This window comes from Nicotiana sylvestris, chromosome 9 (assembly GCF_000393655.2).
Source record: "Nicotiana sylvestris chromosome 9, ASM39365v2, whole genome shotgun sequence".
Lineage (NCBI taxonomy): Eukaryota > Viridiplantae > Streptophyta > Magnoliopsida > Solanales > Solanaceae > Nicotiana > Nicotiana sylvestris.
The window spans coordinates 90268834-90283350 of NC_091065.1; the positions used below are offsets into that span (position 1 = coordinate 90268834).

A 14517-nucleotide genomic window follows, 5' to 3' on the forward strand; every position below is an offset into this window, starting at 1 on the left:
CGATATCGTCTACGTAACTCAAAAGGCGGTCAAAGGACAAGCATTGGCAGATCACCTTGCTAAAAATCCGGTGGGAGAAGCATACGAACCTTTGAAAACATATTTTCCTGATGAAGAAGTGTCATTCATAAGGGAAGACATTACCGAAGCATACGACGGTTGGAGGATGTTCTTTGATGGAGCTGCAAATTTCAAAGGAGGGGGCATTGAAGCAGTATTGGTATCAAAAATAGGTCAACATTATCCGGTATCTGCTAAACTCAGATTTCCCTGCACTAACAACATGGTAGAGTATGAAGCCTGCATACTATGGCTCAACATGACAATCGACATGAACATTTAGGAGCTGTTGGTAATTTGTAATTCAGATTTGCTTGTACACCAAGTACAAGGAGATTGGGCCACCAAGAATTCCAAGATATTTTCATACCTGCACCATGTGCAGGAATTGAGAAAGAGGTTCACGAAGATAGAATTCCGACATATGCCCAAAATTCAGAATGAGTTTGCCGATGCATTGGCCACCTTGTCATCTATGATATTCCGACATATGCCCAGAATTCAGAATGAGTTTGCCGATGCATTGGCCACCTTGTCATCTATGATACAACATCCAGATAAGAATTATATTGATCCCATTCTGGTGAAGATCCATAATCATCCGGCATATTGTGCTCATATTGAAGAAGAAACAGATGGAAAGCCTTGGTTCCATGACATTAAGGAGTATTTGTCGAAGGGAGAATATCCAGACCATGCAAACCACACTCAGAAATGCACACTCCGGAGAATGTCCAATCACTTCTTCCACAGTGGAGGAAATCTGTATAGAAGAACTCCTGATTTGGGATTGCTAAGATGTGTCGATGCAAAAGAAGCTTTTAAAGTGCTTGAGGATGTGCATGCTGGAACCTATGGCCCGCACATGATTGGTTTCGTCTTGGCTAAGAAGATACTCAGGGCCGGTTACTTTTGGATGACCATGGAGACAGATTGCATCAAGTATTTCCGCAAATGATTTCAATGCCAGGTGCATGCCGATATGATAAAAGTGCCGCCAAACAAGCTCAATGCAACAAGCTCACCTTGGCCATTCGCCGCCTGGGGAATGGATATCATTGGTCCGATCGAGCCCACTACTTCAAACTGACACAGGTTTATTCTAGTAGACATTGATTACTTAACAAAATAGGTAGAGGCTACATCTTACAAAGCTGTGACCAAGAAAGTCATCGCAGATTTTGTCAAGGATCGTATCTTTTGCCGATTCGGAATTCTCGAGTCCATTATTACTGATAATGTTGTCAATCTCAATAGTGACCTAACAAAAGCTATGTGTGAAACTTTCAAAATCAAGCACAAGAATTCCACAACCTACAAACCTCAGATGAATGGAGTCGTAGAAGCCACCAACAAAAACATCAAGAAGATACTAAGAAAGATGGTAGAAAACCACAAACAATGACACGAGAAGCTACCTTTTGCTTTATTGGGATACCGCACTACAGTTTGCACATCAGGGGCAACTCCCTACATGTTGGTTTATGGTACCGAGGCTATTATCCCAGCCGAGGTATAGATTCCTTCTTTAAGAATTATACAGGAAGCTGAACTCAGCGACACAAAGTAGATAAGGAGTCGCTATGAACAATTGGCCCTTATCGATGGAAAGATGATGAACGCAGTATGTCACGATCAACTTTATCAGAGCAGAATGTCCAGAGCTTTCAACAAAAGGGTCAAACCAAGGCAATTTGCACCAGGTCAGTTGGTGCTGAAGAAGATCTTCCCACATCAAGATGAAGCCAAAGGGAAATTCTCCCCCAACTGGCAAGGTCCGTACACGGTTCACAGTGTTCTGACAGGAGGAGCACTCATACTTGCAGAAATGGATGGAGAAATCTGGCCAAACCAAATCAATTCAGATGCAGTCAAGAGATACTTTACTTATATTATTTACATTTCCTCATTTGATGTAATTGAACTATGCTTGACCTGATTCCCGTTTAAGAAGAGATACGTAGGAAGCCTTATCGGTTCGATCATATCATAATAAAATTTCCATTTCCTCCCAAGATCAGAAACTGGGGCAGAATTTTAAGGAGGACCCTCAAAATTCCGGAGCAAGTCCAGCCAACGCCAACATGTGTCATACGGTCATATGTCGATTAAGAAACTGGGACAGAATTTTGAGAAGGAGAAGGTTCAGCAAGATCTATTATACGCGAATGGTCAAAAGATCATCGACCAAACTAGGGCAGAATTTTGAGGAGGACCCTCAAAATTCCAATATAAGAAAGCTACAATGCTCTTGAGATGTGTCACAGTTACTAGTTCATCAAAATTACTTGATATATCAATATATTTCTAAAACAACTCTATTTTATCAATGATTGCATATTTTCAAAAAACTCTATTTCTGTAACAGTCAGGTGTTACCAAGGGGAACTAGAAAAGGCTTTCAGAACGGAGCAAAGCAAAGCCAGCCAACAGAAGCACGAACCAACCTTCCCCCCACAAAACATACAATTTTTCTTTGACCGCAGGCACATCCGACGTAACGATAAAATACGCAAATATATACAGGTAGAAAGATCACTATCAATCAGGCCATTAGACACCGAATATATCTCCATCTAAGACATATACTACTCTTATTTGTTACTTGCTCTCTGCATGAGGCTAATTCTTGCCTCCCCATTTGCATGAGGCTAATCCTTGCCTCCCTATTTGCACGAGGCTAATCCTTGCCTCCATATATGCATGAGGCTAATCCATGCCTCCATATCTGTATGAGGCTAATCCTTGCCTCCATATTTGCATGAGGCTAATCCTTGCCTCCATACTTGTATGAGGTTAATCCCTGGCTCCATAATTGCATAAGGCTAATACCTTCCTCCATACTTGCATGAGGCTAATCCCTGCCTCCATACTTGTATGAGGCTAATCCTTGCCTTCATACTTGCATAAGGCTAATACTTGCCTTCCTATTTGCATAGGGCTAATCCTTGCCTCCATATCTGCACGAGGCTAATCCTTGCCTTCATACCTGCATGAGGCTAATCCTTGCCTCCCCATTTGTCATGAGGCTAATCTATTCCTCCATGTTTGCATGAGGCTAATCCCTACCTCCATATCTGCATGAGGCTAATTCTTGCCTCCATATTTGCATGAGGCTAATCTCTACCTCCATACTTGCATGAGGCTAATCCTTGCCTCCATACTTGCATGAGGCTAATCCTTGCCTCCATACTTGCATGAGGCTAATCCTTGCCTCCATACTTGCATGAGGCTAATCCCTACCTCTATACTTGCATGAGGCTAATCCTTGCCTCTATACTTGCATAAGGCTAATCCTTGCCTTCCTATTTGCATAAGGCTAATCCTTGCCTCCATACCTGCATGAGGCTAATCCCTGCCTCCATACCTGCATGAGGCTAATCCTTGCCTCCATACTTGCATGAGGCTAATCCTTGCCTCCCTATCTAGATGAGGCTAATCCCTACCTCCCTAACTGCATGAGGCCAATCCTTGCCTCCATATTTTCATAAGGATAATCCTTTCCTTCCTATTTGCATGAGGCTAATCCTTGCATCCATAATTGCATGAGGCTAATCCTTGCCTCCATATCTGTATGAGGCTAATTCTTGCCTCCCTACTTGCATGAGGCTAATACTTGCCTACCTATTTCTATGAGGCTAATCCTTGCCTCCCCATCTGCATGGGACTAAGCATTGTCCCTCTTTGCACAAATATTACTCTATTTCTAGTACTATCTATTCGTTTTTCAATCGGGCTAAGATCTACCCTTCATTGGACAAGACTAAGCCTTGTCTTGTTAACATCATATTACTGCATATCATGGGCTGAAATATCGCCAATATATCCAAAGGCGTCATAGTCTATAAGGCATCATCCTCATCGCCGGAAGACACCATGCCATGGCTTGAGAATCCCTCAAATTTGCATATCATTATTCAAAGGCGTAGTCATGGCCCTAGAACATCATTTCATGGCCTGCGAATCCCTCACTAAACAATTTATGGCCCCAGACGTCATGGTCCAAGGACGCCATCTCTAACCGTCCAAAGACAACCTTCATAGTCTAAAAGGGAATCTACATCATGTTTAAATTTTCGTACAAATACACGTTCGTAGCATCTTTTTATATGCAGGTGACCAGTAAGAAACTACTACCCTAGCAGGTGCGACCTCATTCCACATCCTTCAACTATCTCAAACCTTAGGCGTTCACCATAGCCGCTCTTGCATCCCGTGTTCGTTCTTGCAATGACTTTATTGATATATTCTGCCAATGAATCCAGAACTACACATGACCTGATTCCTATAAAACCAAGGATATGTAGGCAACTCGAAGACTGGAGTCCAGCCTCTGTCTTTCAAAACATCCCGTCCGGTCAAAATTGGTCATCATTTCTTTACCCGAAAAGTCTTTCATCCTTCCCGGGTAAAGAGAGACAGTTGTTGATACCCAATTTTTTCCAATATATTTTTAATACGTAGATGTACTTTTAAAATAGCATATATACATATATAAGCATGCATAAGCATTTTTTATAATTTTTCTATAATTTTAAAGGCTTCAAATTGATTTATTTCTTCCCTTTTTACTCATAAAATTTCCAATAATTATCCCACAAATTATTTTTGTGGTAATTTAGCCATCTAAATTCTATATTTATGCCAAAATATTGCTTAAATATTTTTAGTACATTTTTATAATTGCATTTATTTTTTAAGCTAATTAGCATATATTTGCAATACTAGCCCTATTAATGCATAATTACATTTCTGATGCATAAAATGATCTTTTATATTTTTAAAAATGTTAGATAACTATTTTAAACCATTTTAGTACACGAAATTATTTTTCAGAAATTATTTATTATTTATTATAAATTATATAGTGTTAAAATGACTATTTAAAATATGGCCTGATTATATTTCAATTTTAGCCCCAATTCAACCTTAATCCTAACCCAAATTGCCAGCCCAGAACCCAATTAAACTACTCAGGCCCAATACCCATCCGCCCAAACCCAATACCCAGCCAAATCTGGGCCGTTGATCGTTTTGATCAACGGTCCAGGTTTTCCTTTTTCTAATTAAACTAACCTATACCCCCCCCCAAATCTAATTCATTTCACGACCTACCCCGCCGCCCTAAAATCCTTTCTGCTCTCAAAACGCTCTCACCCTAACCCTAATCCCCAATCTCACTGACCCCCATCTATGGCTATCTCTGGTGACCTCTCGCCATCTCTTAGGCCTCCAATGGCCTCTCTCATATCACTCTTGCCATCTCTAAGGCCCTCAAGGGACTAGGGCTATGTCGACTTGCATCTAGGGTTCATCTCTCGCCTGTTCCAGGCCATTCCGATGTGATTTCGAGTGTGATAGTCTTATATTAGCCACGATCTATGGTTTTCTAAACAGGTTTCTTCATCTCTATATGGTTCTCTTCGAAACCCTAATTTCATTTCTAAACCTCCTAGATTTGTATGGATCTAAGATGATTTGAGTTTGTTTCTTGTGTGTTTTACAATAGCCTTGAGATTCTTTACAAGAATGGTATGCTTTCAAGTGATTTTTCATCTTTTTCTAAAATTAGGGTTTCCGGAATTTCTTTTTTAAACTCTATTTAACGATTCTTTGTGTTTAAACTTCTTATTCTCACACATTTTGAATAATTTTATGAACCTACTGCAACCCTAGCCCATTTGTACTGAAAACCTTTTTTTGGGGTTTTTCGTTTGGTTTCTGGATGTTGGTACCTCTGACTGTGTTCTTGTCTTGGGTTCTTGTGACTTCTCATGATTTACTGTCCTAGTATGCTTCTACTGAATTTTCTTAGTTCAACCTTTCACTGATATTATGAACTTGTGTTTATACTAACCATTCATGCAAAACTTATATGCTTCTCTTTGAACCAGTATTGTTTAATCATGGGTTTTGTTAGAGCTGTGTGAAATCCCGACTATTCATGCTCTACCTCATTTTATATGCTAAGCATGCTACTTCTTTCATGACTTTCTGAACCCTTGATTACTCTAAATCCCTTATTTTCTGGTTTAATTTGACCCATTTTCCATCTAACGTTTGATCCTTACTTTTTTACTCAATTCGATTGAATTTACCTGCCTTAATTGTTTTTCCTTGCCTTGTTTGCATTCCACTAATTGTTATTGATTTGTTTCTTTAATTAAACTGTTGTGCATTTACCCTTAATTACTTGTTCTATACATAAGCTTTACTTTATTCTTTTCCTTAAATACTTAGTATATTTTACCGTTGATTGAATTGTCCCTCGATTAAGGGAAGATCTTGCTGATTTATGTGTGATTTCCCTGATTTACTACTTAATTGATCTCTTACCTTGTTTTGTTAAGTTTTGATTCCTATATAAACCTCCTCTTCTTTTAAGTTCAGCACAATAACCATAACAAGATGACTAGTTCAAAACCCTCTCTTATACTTAAAACTCTCTGCTCTTTTTTGTTACTTGCTACTTCTATTGAACTAGCCGGCTGTAAGCAAAGGCTAGTTATTGCACTACACTGCTCTATACTTTGTGTCTGCTTTCCTTAACTGGTATGTTTTGATTTAATTACAAGTTCAAAACTCTATGTGTTTTCTTACTGCATTAGTTTACTGATTCTTGTCTATCACTTGGCTTTTTGATATGTAACTCTCATGCTTAAATCCTTGTTTCACTTAGCATATATGAGTACTACCTATTCAACTTATTATTAGCATGTCTGATGACTTGTCTATTGCTTTCTCTAGCATATCTCAATTTGACCCTACTCCATGTATGATTGTCTGTCTGTTTATTTACCCAATTCCTGATAGTAATCTACTTTGCTAGGTTACTTACTACTCCCGAAGTACTTCTGAACCTATGTTCAATTCTGCCTAGTATAACTATGTTCTTACTGTTTGTTCTATGGCTGTGTGATTAACTCCTCAATCCTATAAAGAACTCTGAAAAGGAAATTTCTATGCTCTTGTTGTTACATTAATGTGTTCTATGTGTCCCCAATTCCCATACTCACTGAGTGAAATCTGTGTCTGAATGGTGTTGTTTAAAATGTTTGATGATTTCTCGCAAGTTCACTGTTTTCAAAACTGTTTTATTACTAATCAATTCCTATTTTTCATAAAACTTCTTTACTTAATTGAGCCCTTTTCAACAGTATTTTTTCATATCAAAACCATTTCAAAACTAGGTAAGGCACTCTCACATTACTCCTAGAGTATTAGGTTCTACCCCTCTGGCATGTGTACTGCCTTGAGATCCTTGAGATCTCTCTGAACTCTGGCATGTCAGAGCTGGCCCTTCCACACTGCACTTAAATCAGTTATTGTTGAGAAACGTTCTAGGTGTGAGCACTGCCCGGGATCCTTGAGGTCCTTAGGGAACTTTGACATACCTAGACATGATATTGTCTATGGAACTTTGGCATTTGAGGCTATTGGAGGCTTGGGAAGTCATTTAGGCCTGCTTCAGGCTCCCTATAGTTAACTTCTTCTTTTTCTTTACTTGTTTATGTAATTTATTCAGCTGGTCTGTAATAATTATTTGTAAACAACATTGGGGTGATTAGTAAAAAAGGGGTGGGTAGTTATATCTGTTGGGTAATTCGGGTAGATATCATGCCTATAGGATTGTGTTAACGCACTTACTATGTTTTCACAATATTAAAAATCATGTCTATAGGATTTAAATGGCTTCAATGATCAAATAATGTCTATAGGGTTAAAATCAACTTTATAATCATGCTTATAGGATCTAAATTTGCTTTATAATTAGATATCATGCCTATAGGGTGTAAAGTGATTAAGTTCAGTTTCTGTTACAACATGTATTTACATTTGTTTCACTAGAAATCATGCTTATAAGTTCCAACATCAGCTCTTAACAATTTGATAACATGCTCATAGGAATTAAAATCAGAAATCCTGCCTATAGAACATAAAATCATTTTAGTTAAACAAATCAGTTTAATCCATGTTAGTTCCTTTTGAACTGGTTTAATCAACTGTTCGCTTCTTTAATGAGTTTTCAAACACTGCCTTAATTTACTACCGCTAGAAAACATGTCTATAATGGATTTACATAGAGCGGCGTGCACTAGTAGAGGTGGTAATAAGAAAACTTCCAAAAGAACAAGAGGTGGTGTTGGTTCTTCTAGTAGCTTTACACATATTTCTAAAAGTTCACCTGAAAATTTAAATGTAGATTATGAGCGAATGCAAGAAAATTTTGGTGTAGATGATGATTTAGATGATATGTTAGATGATATTCAATCACCCGATAATCTTGAAACACCACCACCTACACCTGGTAATGCTAGTCAAACTCAAAATTTTAGGGGTGCAAAAAGTAGGCCTCCTCTCCCTATTAAGAAGAATCGACGATTAAGAAGTAAGTGTTGGATGTTTTCTGAAAGACTAGAAGATCAAAAAAATTATGTAAAATGTAAAATTTGTAGTGAACATTATAAATATGAGCCCGGTAAAGGAGGGGGAACGGGTCAACTTCGTAGGCATATGGAAGAGAAACACCTTCTTGATTGGGGATAGATGAGTCATTTGGGCAACAAAAACTTAACCCGAGTACTGAGGAGTTATTTGGGAAATATGATATTAAGAAAGATCGGGAAGAATTAGATAAAATGATTGTTTTAGGTTGTTTACCTTTTAGTTTTGCTTCTTCACCGTATCTTGTTACTTATATTCAAAGAATTTATAACCCTATGTTTAAAGGTTTTCCTAGAAGTACTTGTAGAGCTGATATCTTTAGGCTTTTTGGACAATATCAGACGTATATACAAGTAAATCATGAGAAGTCACAAGAACCCAAGGCAAGAACACAGTTAGAGGTACCAACATCCAGAAACCAAACGAAGAACCCAAAAAAAAAGGTTTTCAGTACAAACGGGCTAGGGTTGCAGTAAGTTCATAAAATTAGTCAAAATGTGTGAGAATCAGAAGTTTAAACACAAAGAATCGTTAAACAGAGTTTAAAAAAAGAAATTCCAGAAACCCTAATTTTAGAAAAAGATGAAAAATCACTTGAAATCATATGATTCTTGTAAAGAATCTCAAGGCTATTGCAAAACACACAAGAAACAAACTCAAATTGTCTTAGATCCATACAGATCTAGGAGGTTTAGAAATGAAACTAGGATTTCGAGGAGAACCACACAGAGATGAAGAAACCTGTTTAGAGACCATAGATCGTGGCTAATATAGGACGATCTCACTCGAAATCACACCGAAATGGCCTGGAACAGGTGAGAGATGAACCTTAGATGAAAGTCGACATAGCCTTGGTCCCTTGAGGGCCTTAGAGATGTCAAGAGTGACATGAGAGAGGCCATTGGAGGCCTAAGAGATGGCGAGAGGTCACCGGAGATAGCCATAGATGGGGGTCAGTGAGATTGGGGATTAGGGTTAGGGTGAGAGCATTTTGAGAGCAACGAGGATTTTAGGGCGGCGGGGTAGGTCGTGAAATGAATTAGGTTTGGGGGGTATAGGTTAGTTTAATTACGAAAGGGAAAACCTGGATCGTTGATCAAAACGATCAACGACCAGGATTTGGCCGGGTATTGGGTTTGGGCAGATGGGTATTGGGCCTTGGTAGTTTAATTGGGTACTGGGATGGCAATTTGGGTTAGGATTAAGGTTGAATTGGGGCTAAAATCAAAATATAATCAGGCCATATTTTAAATAGTCATTTTAACACTATATAATTTATAATAAATAATAAATGATTTTCTGAAGAGTAATTTCGTGTACTAAAATGGTTTAAAATAGTTATTTGACATTTTTTAAAATATAAAAGATTATTTTATGCGTCAAAAGTGTAATTATGCATTAATAGGGCTAGTATTGCAAATATATGAAAATTAGCTTAAAAATATAAATGCAATTATAAAAATGTACTAAAAATATTTAAGTAATATTTTGGCATAAATATAGAATTTAGATGGCTAAATTACCACAAAAATAATTTGAGGGATAATTATTGAAAATTTTATGAGTAAAAAGGGAAGAAATAAACCAATTTGAAGCCTTTAAAATTATAGAAAAATTATAAAAAATACTTATGCATTCTTATATATGTATATATGCTATTTTGAAAGTATATATACGTATTAAAAATATATAGGGAAAAATTAGGTATCAACAAAACTAACACTGGAGTTGTGGTCAAGGAAGTCTTGAGCTTCTAAAAGCCTGCTTCACACTCATCCGACCACCTGAAAGGAGCACCCTTTTGAGTCAACTTGGTCAAGGGTGATGCTATAGATAAAAATCCTTGAGTGAACCGACGGTAATAACCCGCCAAACCAAGAAAGTTGTGAATCTCTATGGCTGAGGACGGTCTGGGCCAACTCTGTACTGCCTCTATCTTCTTCGGATCAACCTGAATACACTCACTGGACACCACGTGCCCCAGGAATGCCACTAAACTGAGCCAAAATTCAGTGTGCACAGCGTGCTCCTCCTGACTACGCGACTACACCAGAATATCATCAATGAATACAATCACAAACAAGTCGAGATAAGGCCGAAATACGTTGTTCATCAAATGCATGAACTCTGCTGGGGCATTGGTCAGCACAAAAGACATCACAAGGAACTCATAATAACAATATCGGGTCCTGAAAGTTGTCTTAAGAATGTCCGAGTCCCTGATCTTCAACTGGTGGTACCCTGACCAGAAATCAATCTTGGAGAACACTCTCTCTCCCTAAAGCTAGTTAAATAAATCATCAATACGAGGCAAAAGATACTTGTTTTGATTGTGACTTTGTTCAACTGCCTATAATCAATGCACATCCTCATAATGTCATCCTTCTTCTTCACAAATAGGACAGGCGCACCCCATGGTTACACACTAGGCGGAATAAACCCCTTATTGAGGAGTTCCCGAAGCTGCTCCTTCAATTCTTTCAACCCCGCCGGTGCCATACGATATGGTGGAATAGAAATGGGCTGAGTGCCCGGCACCAAATCAATACCAAAGTTAATATCCCTGTCCGGTGGCATGCCCGGCAGGTCTGCAGAAAATGCATTCGGGAAGTCCCTCACTATTGGAACATAATCGATACTAGGAGTCTCTGCACTAACATCCCTCACAAAGGTCAAATAAGAAAGACAACCCTTCCCAACCATCCGTTGGGCCTTTAAGTAAGAAATCACTCTACTGGGGACATAATTCGTCTAACCTTGCCACGCAATTCGTGGCACCCCCAGCATAGCTAACGTCACTGTCTTAGCATGACAGTCTAAAATAGCACGACACAGAGATAACCAATCCATGCCCAATATCACATCAAAATCAACCATACTAAGCAACAAGAGGTCCACTCGGGTACCTAAACCCACAATAGTCACCATACAAGCTCGATATATGCGGTCCACAACAACAGTATCACCCACTGGGGTAGATACACGAACATATGAAACAAGAGACTCGCGGGGCGTATCAAAATAATGCGCAAAATATGATGACACATAGGAAAAAGTAGAACCAGGGTCAAATAATATAGAGGCATCTCTGTGGCAGACTGAGACAATACCTGTAAGCACAGCATGTGAAACAATAGCATCTGGTCTGGCTGGGAGTGCATAGAAATGGCCCGGACCACCACCTGACCAACCTCCCCTTCTAGGGCGACCCCTAGTTGACTGACCTCCACCTCGAGCTAGCTGGGCGGGTGGGGAAGTAACTAGTGCTGAAGCCAAAGGCTGACTCCTCTGCTGGGAAGAACCTCCCGTAAGACGGGGACAAAACCTCTTGATATGACCCAAATCTCCACAATCGAAGCAACCTCTACCGGCCAATGGCAATGGGGACTAAAGGGAGCCCCGAGCACCGGGATACCCACTAGAAGAATCGGGCATAGATGAACCCTGAACCGATGGGGCATGAGTCGAACTCTAAGCTAGAAGGGCACTAAGAAATGAGTGACCCTGATGTGAACTGTGACAACCATGGCCAGATGATCCACCACGGTGATTTGGATGAGCTGACTGTGCATGTCTGAATGGACGGCCTCTGCCGTGCTAGAACTGACCTCCAAAAGGCACACCACCAAAGCTACCAGATCCCCGAGGCCTCTTGGCCACCCTCTCAACTCGCTCTTGGCGGCGAACTGACTCTATCTCTCTGGAAATGTCAACCACCTCCTCAAAAGAAGCGCCAGATACCCTCTCTTTGGTCAGAAAAATCCGTAGCTGATAAGTGAGGCCATCAACAAACCTTCTGATCCTCTCCCCATCCATGGGAACTAGCTAGATAACATGATGGGCCAACTTAGAGAATCTCATCTCATACTGCATCACGATCATATCCCCCTAACATAACTGCTCGAATGCCTGCACAACTCCTCCCTACGGGACTGAGGTACATACTTCTCTAGGAAAAGAATAGAGAACTGATATCAGGTAATGGGCGCTCCACCAATAGGTCTACGTCTCTCATAAGCCTCCCACCAAGTAAAAGCAGCTCTAGAAAACTGAAAGGTAGTAAATGAGACCCCACTGGTCTCGAGAATACCCGTTGTACGTAGAATCCTCTAACACTTGTCCAAGAAATCCTGGGCATCCTCGCCCTATGCACACTAAAAGTCAGAGGCTGAAGTCTGCCAAACCTCTCCAATTGATGCTGCTCGTCATCAGACATGACTGGTACTACAAAATCTTGAGCAGGTGCAACCAGCTGGGTTGGTGGTGCCTCCGGTGTCTGCAGTCCCTAAACGACCTGCTCGGGTGTACGGGCGGCAGGAGTCTGAGTGCCTCCCCCGTCCTGAGAAGTAGCTGATGTAGTAGAAATAACGATCGCCTGAGCAAGACTGGTGCATACAGTCAAGATATGAGCTAAGGTCTCCTGAAGACCTGGGATAACAATAGGCACACCTGGTGCCTAAGTTGGTCCTGCTGCAGCGTCCACAATTGGGACCTGATTATGAACCGGGGCGACTGGTGGATCTGCAGGTGCTTCCCTAGCCGCTGTGCGGACTATACCCTTGCCCCTACCACGGGCTCGACCGCGACCTTGGCCTCTAGCAGCCCCAACTGGTGGTACTGGTGGTCGTCCGTCCTGACTGGTAGCACATGTCCTCACCATCTGTAAGAGAATAGAATAACAGAATTTTAGTACCAGAATCAACCGATTCGCACGACAAAAATTCAAGAATGTGAAGCTTTTCCCAAAGGTTCTGCAACCTATTGAAGATAAATACAGACGTCTCTATATCAATCCGCAAGACTCTACTAAACTCGCTCATGACTCGTGAGACCTATGTAACCTAGGCTATAATACCAAATTGTCACGACCGCAAAACTAAGCCTGTCATGATTACGCCTATCATGAAACTAGGTCAGTTGACATATTTCCAAAGTAGTTCAAAATTTCATTTAAAACTTAAATAACAACCTTTTTCAACTGAAATTCCATAAAAAAATATAAAGTCAAAACCAACATGTGAAAATAGAAGCCCGACCTCGGGTGTTACTAAGTCTTGAGCAATACTACAATTGTTCCGAAACATAACAATACCAAAATAGTATGAAAGTAGCCAAAGTATACTAGAATGAGGATAAAGAAGGAGAAAAGCGGAACTGCGATCGCCAGGCAGCTATCTCGCTATCTCCGGTGATAATCCGCGACTGGAATAGTCAACAGCCGCTACCGTTCCCTAAGATACTTAGATCTGCACACAAGGTGCTGGGGGTAACGTGAGTACACCAACTCAGTAAGTAACAAGTACAAATTATGGACTGATAGGAAGTGGTGAACTAAACCTCAACAATTGTAACATATTTAAATTGTACGGAAAAGTAGGCATGCTAGCAAATCAATTATTCAACACAACAATAAAACAAAATACCAATCCGAACAATATGAAGTTTAAAGCTTAACAAATCTCTACATGTCAATGCCAGAAATGTATGAAAAATGCACTGTGTGCTCTCACTCTCAAGTGCTCAACCACTCGGTACCGCATATGGCCATACGACACAGGGAAATCCATCCTGGAATATATACAACACTGGCTTCAAGTCAACAGGTACCGAGGAACAAGGGTAATTCAACCCTAAGGAGAAATCCATCTCCAGGTATCAATACTTCGGACAAATCCATGCCTAGGGAATCCATCCCTCAATAATATCATCCGCACTCACTGGGGGTGTGTAGACTCTGGAGGGGCTCCTTTCAGCCTAAGCGCTATAACAAGCCAATGAAGGCATAATCAATAATCTACTGAGGAGTGCAGCCCGATCCTATAACTGTCACTCATAATCAGGCTCTCAGCCTCACTTAGTCATCACTCTCCAATATCACACACACGGGCTCACAATGCCATGAACTAGCCCGAAACAATGATATGATGTGCCAAATAACAACAACCGAGACTGAGACATGATATGATATGCATGAACAAAACAGAGTACAAAATATCAATGAAACTAATGAGA

At 40.2% G+C, this 14517-nt stretch overlaps 1 protein-coding gene across 1 annotated transcript; it reads left to right on the top strand.

Moving 5' to 3' along the window:
- The first annotated feature begins 484 nt into the window (after positions 1-484).
- Positions 485-1018, top strand: LOC138877899 (uncharacterized). Its single transcript, XM_070157544.1, has one exon. The coding sequence runs from the start codon at positions 485-487 to the stop codon at positions 1016-1018; it is 534 nt and encodes a 177-aa protein (XP_070013645.1).
- Positions 1019-14517: the final 13499 nt, after the last annotated feature.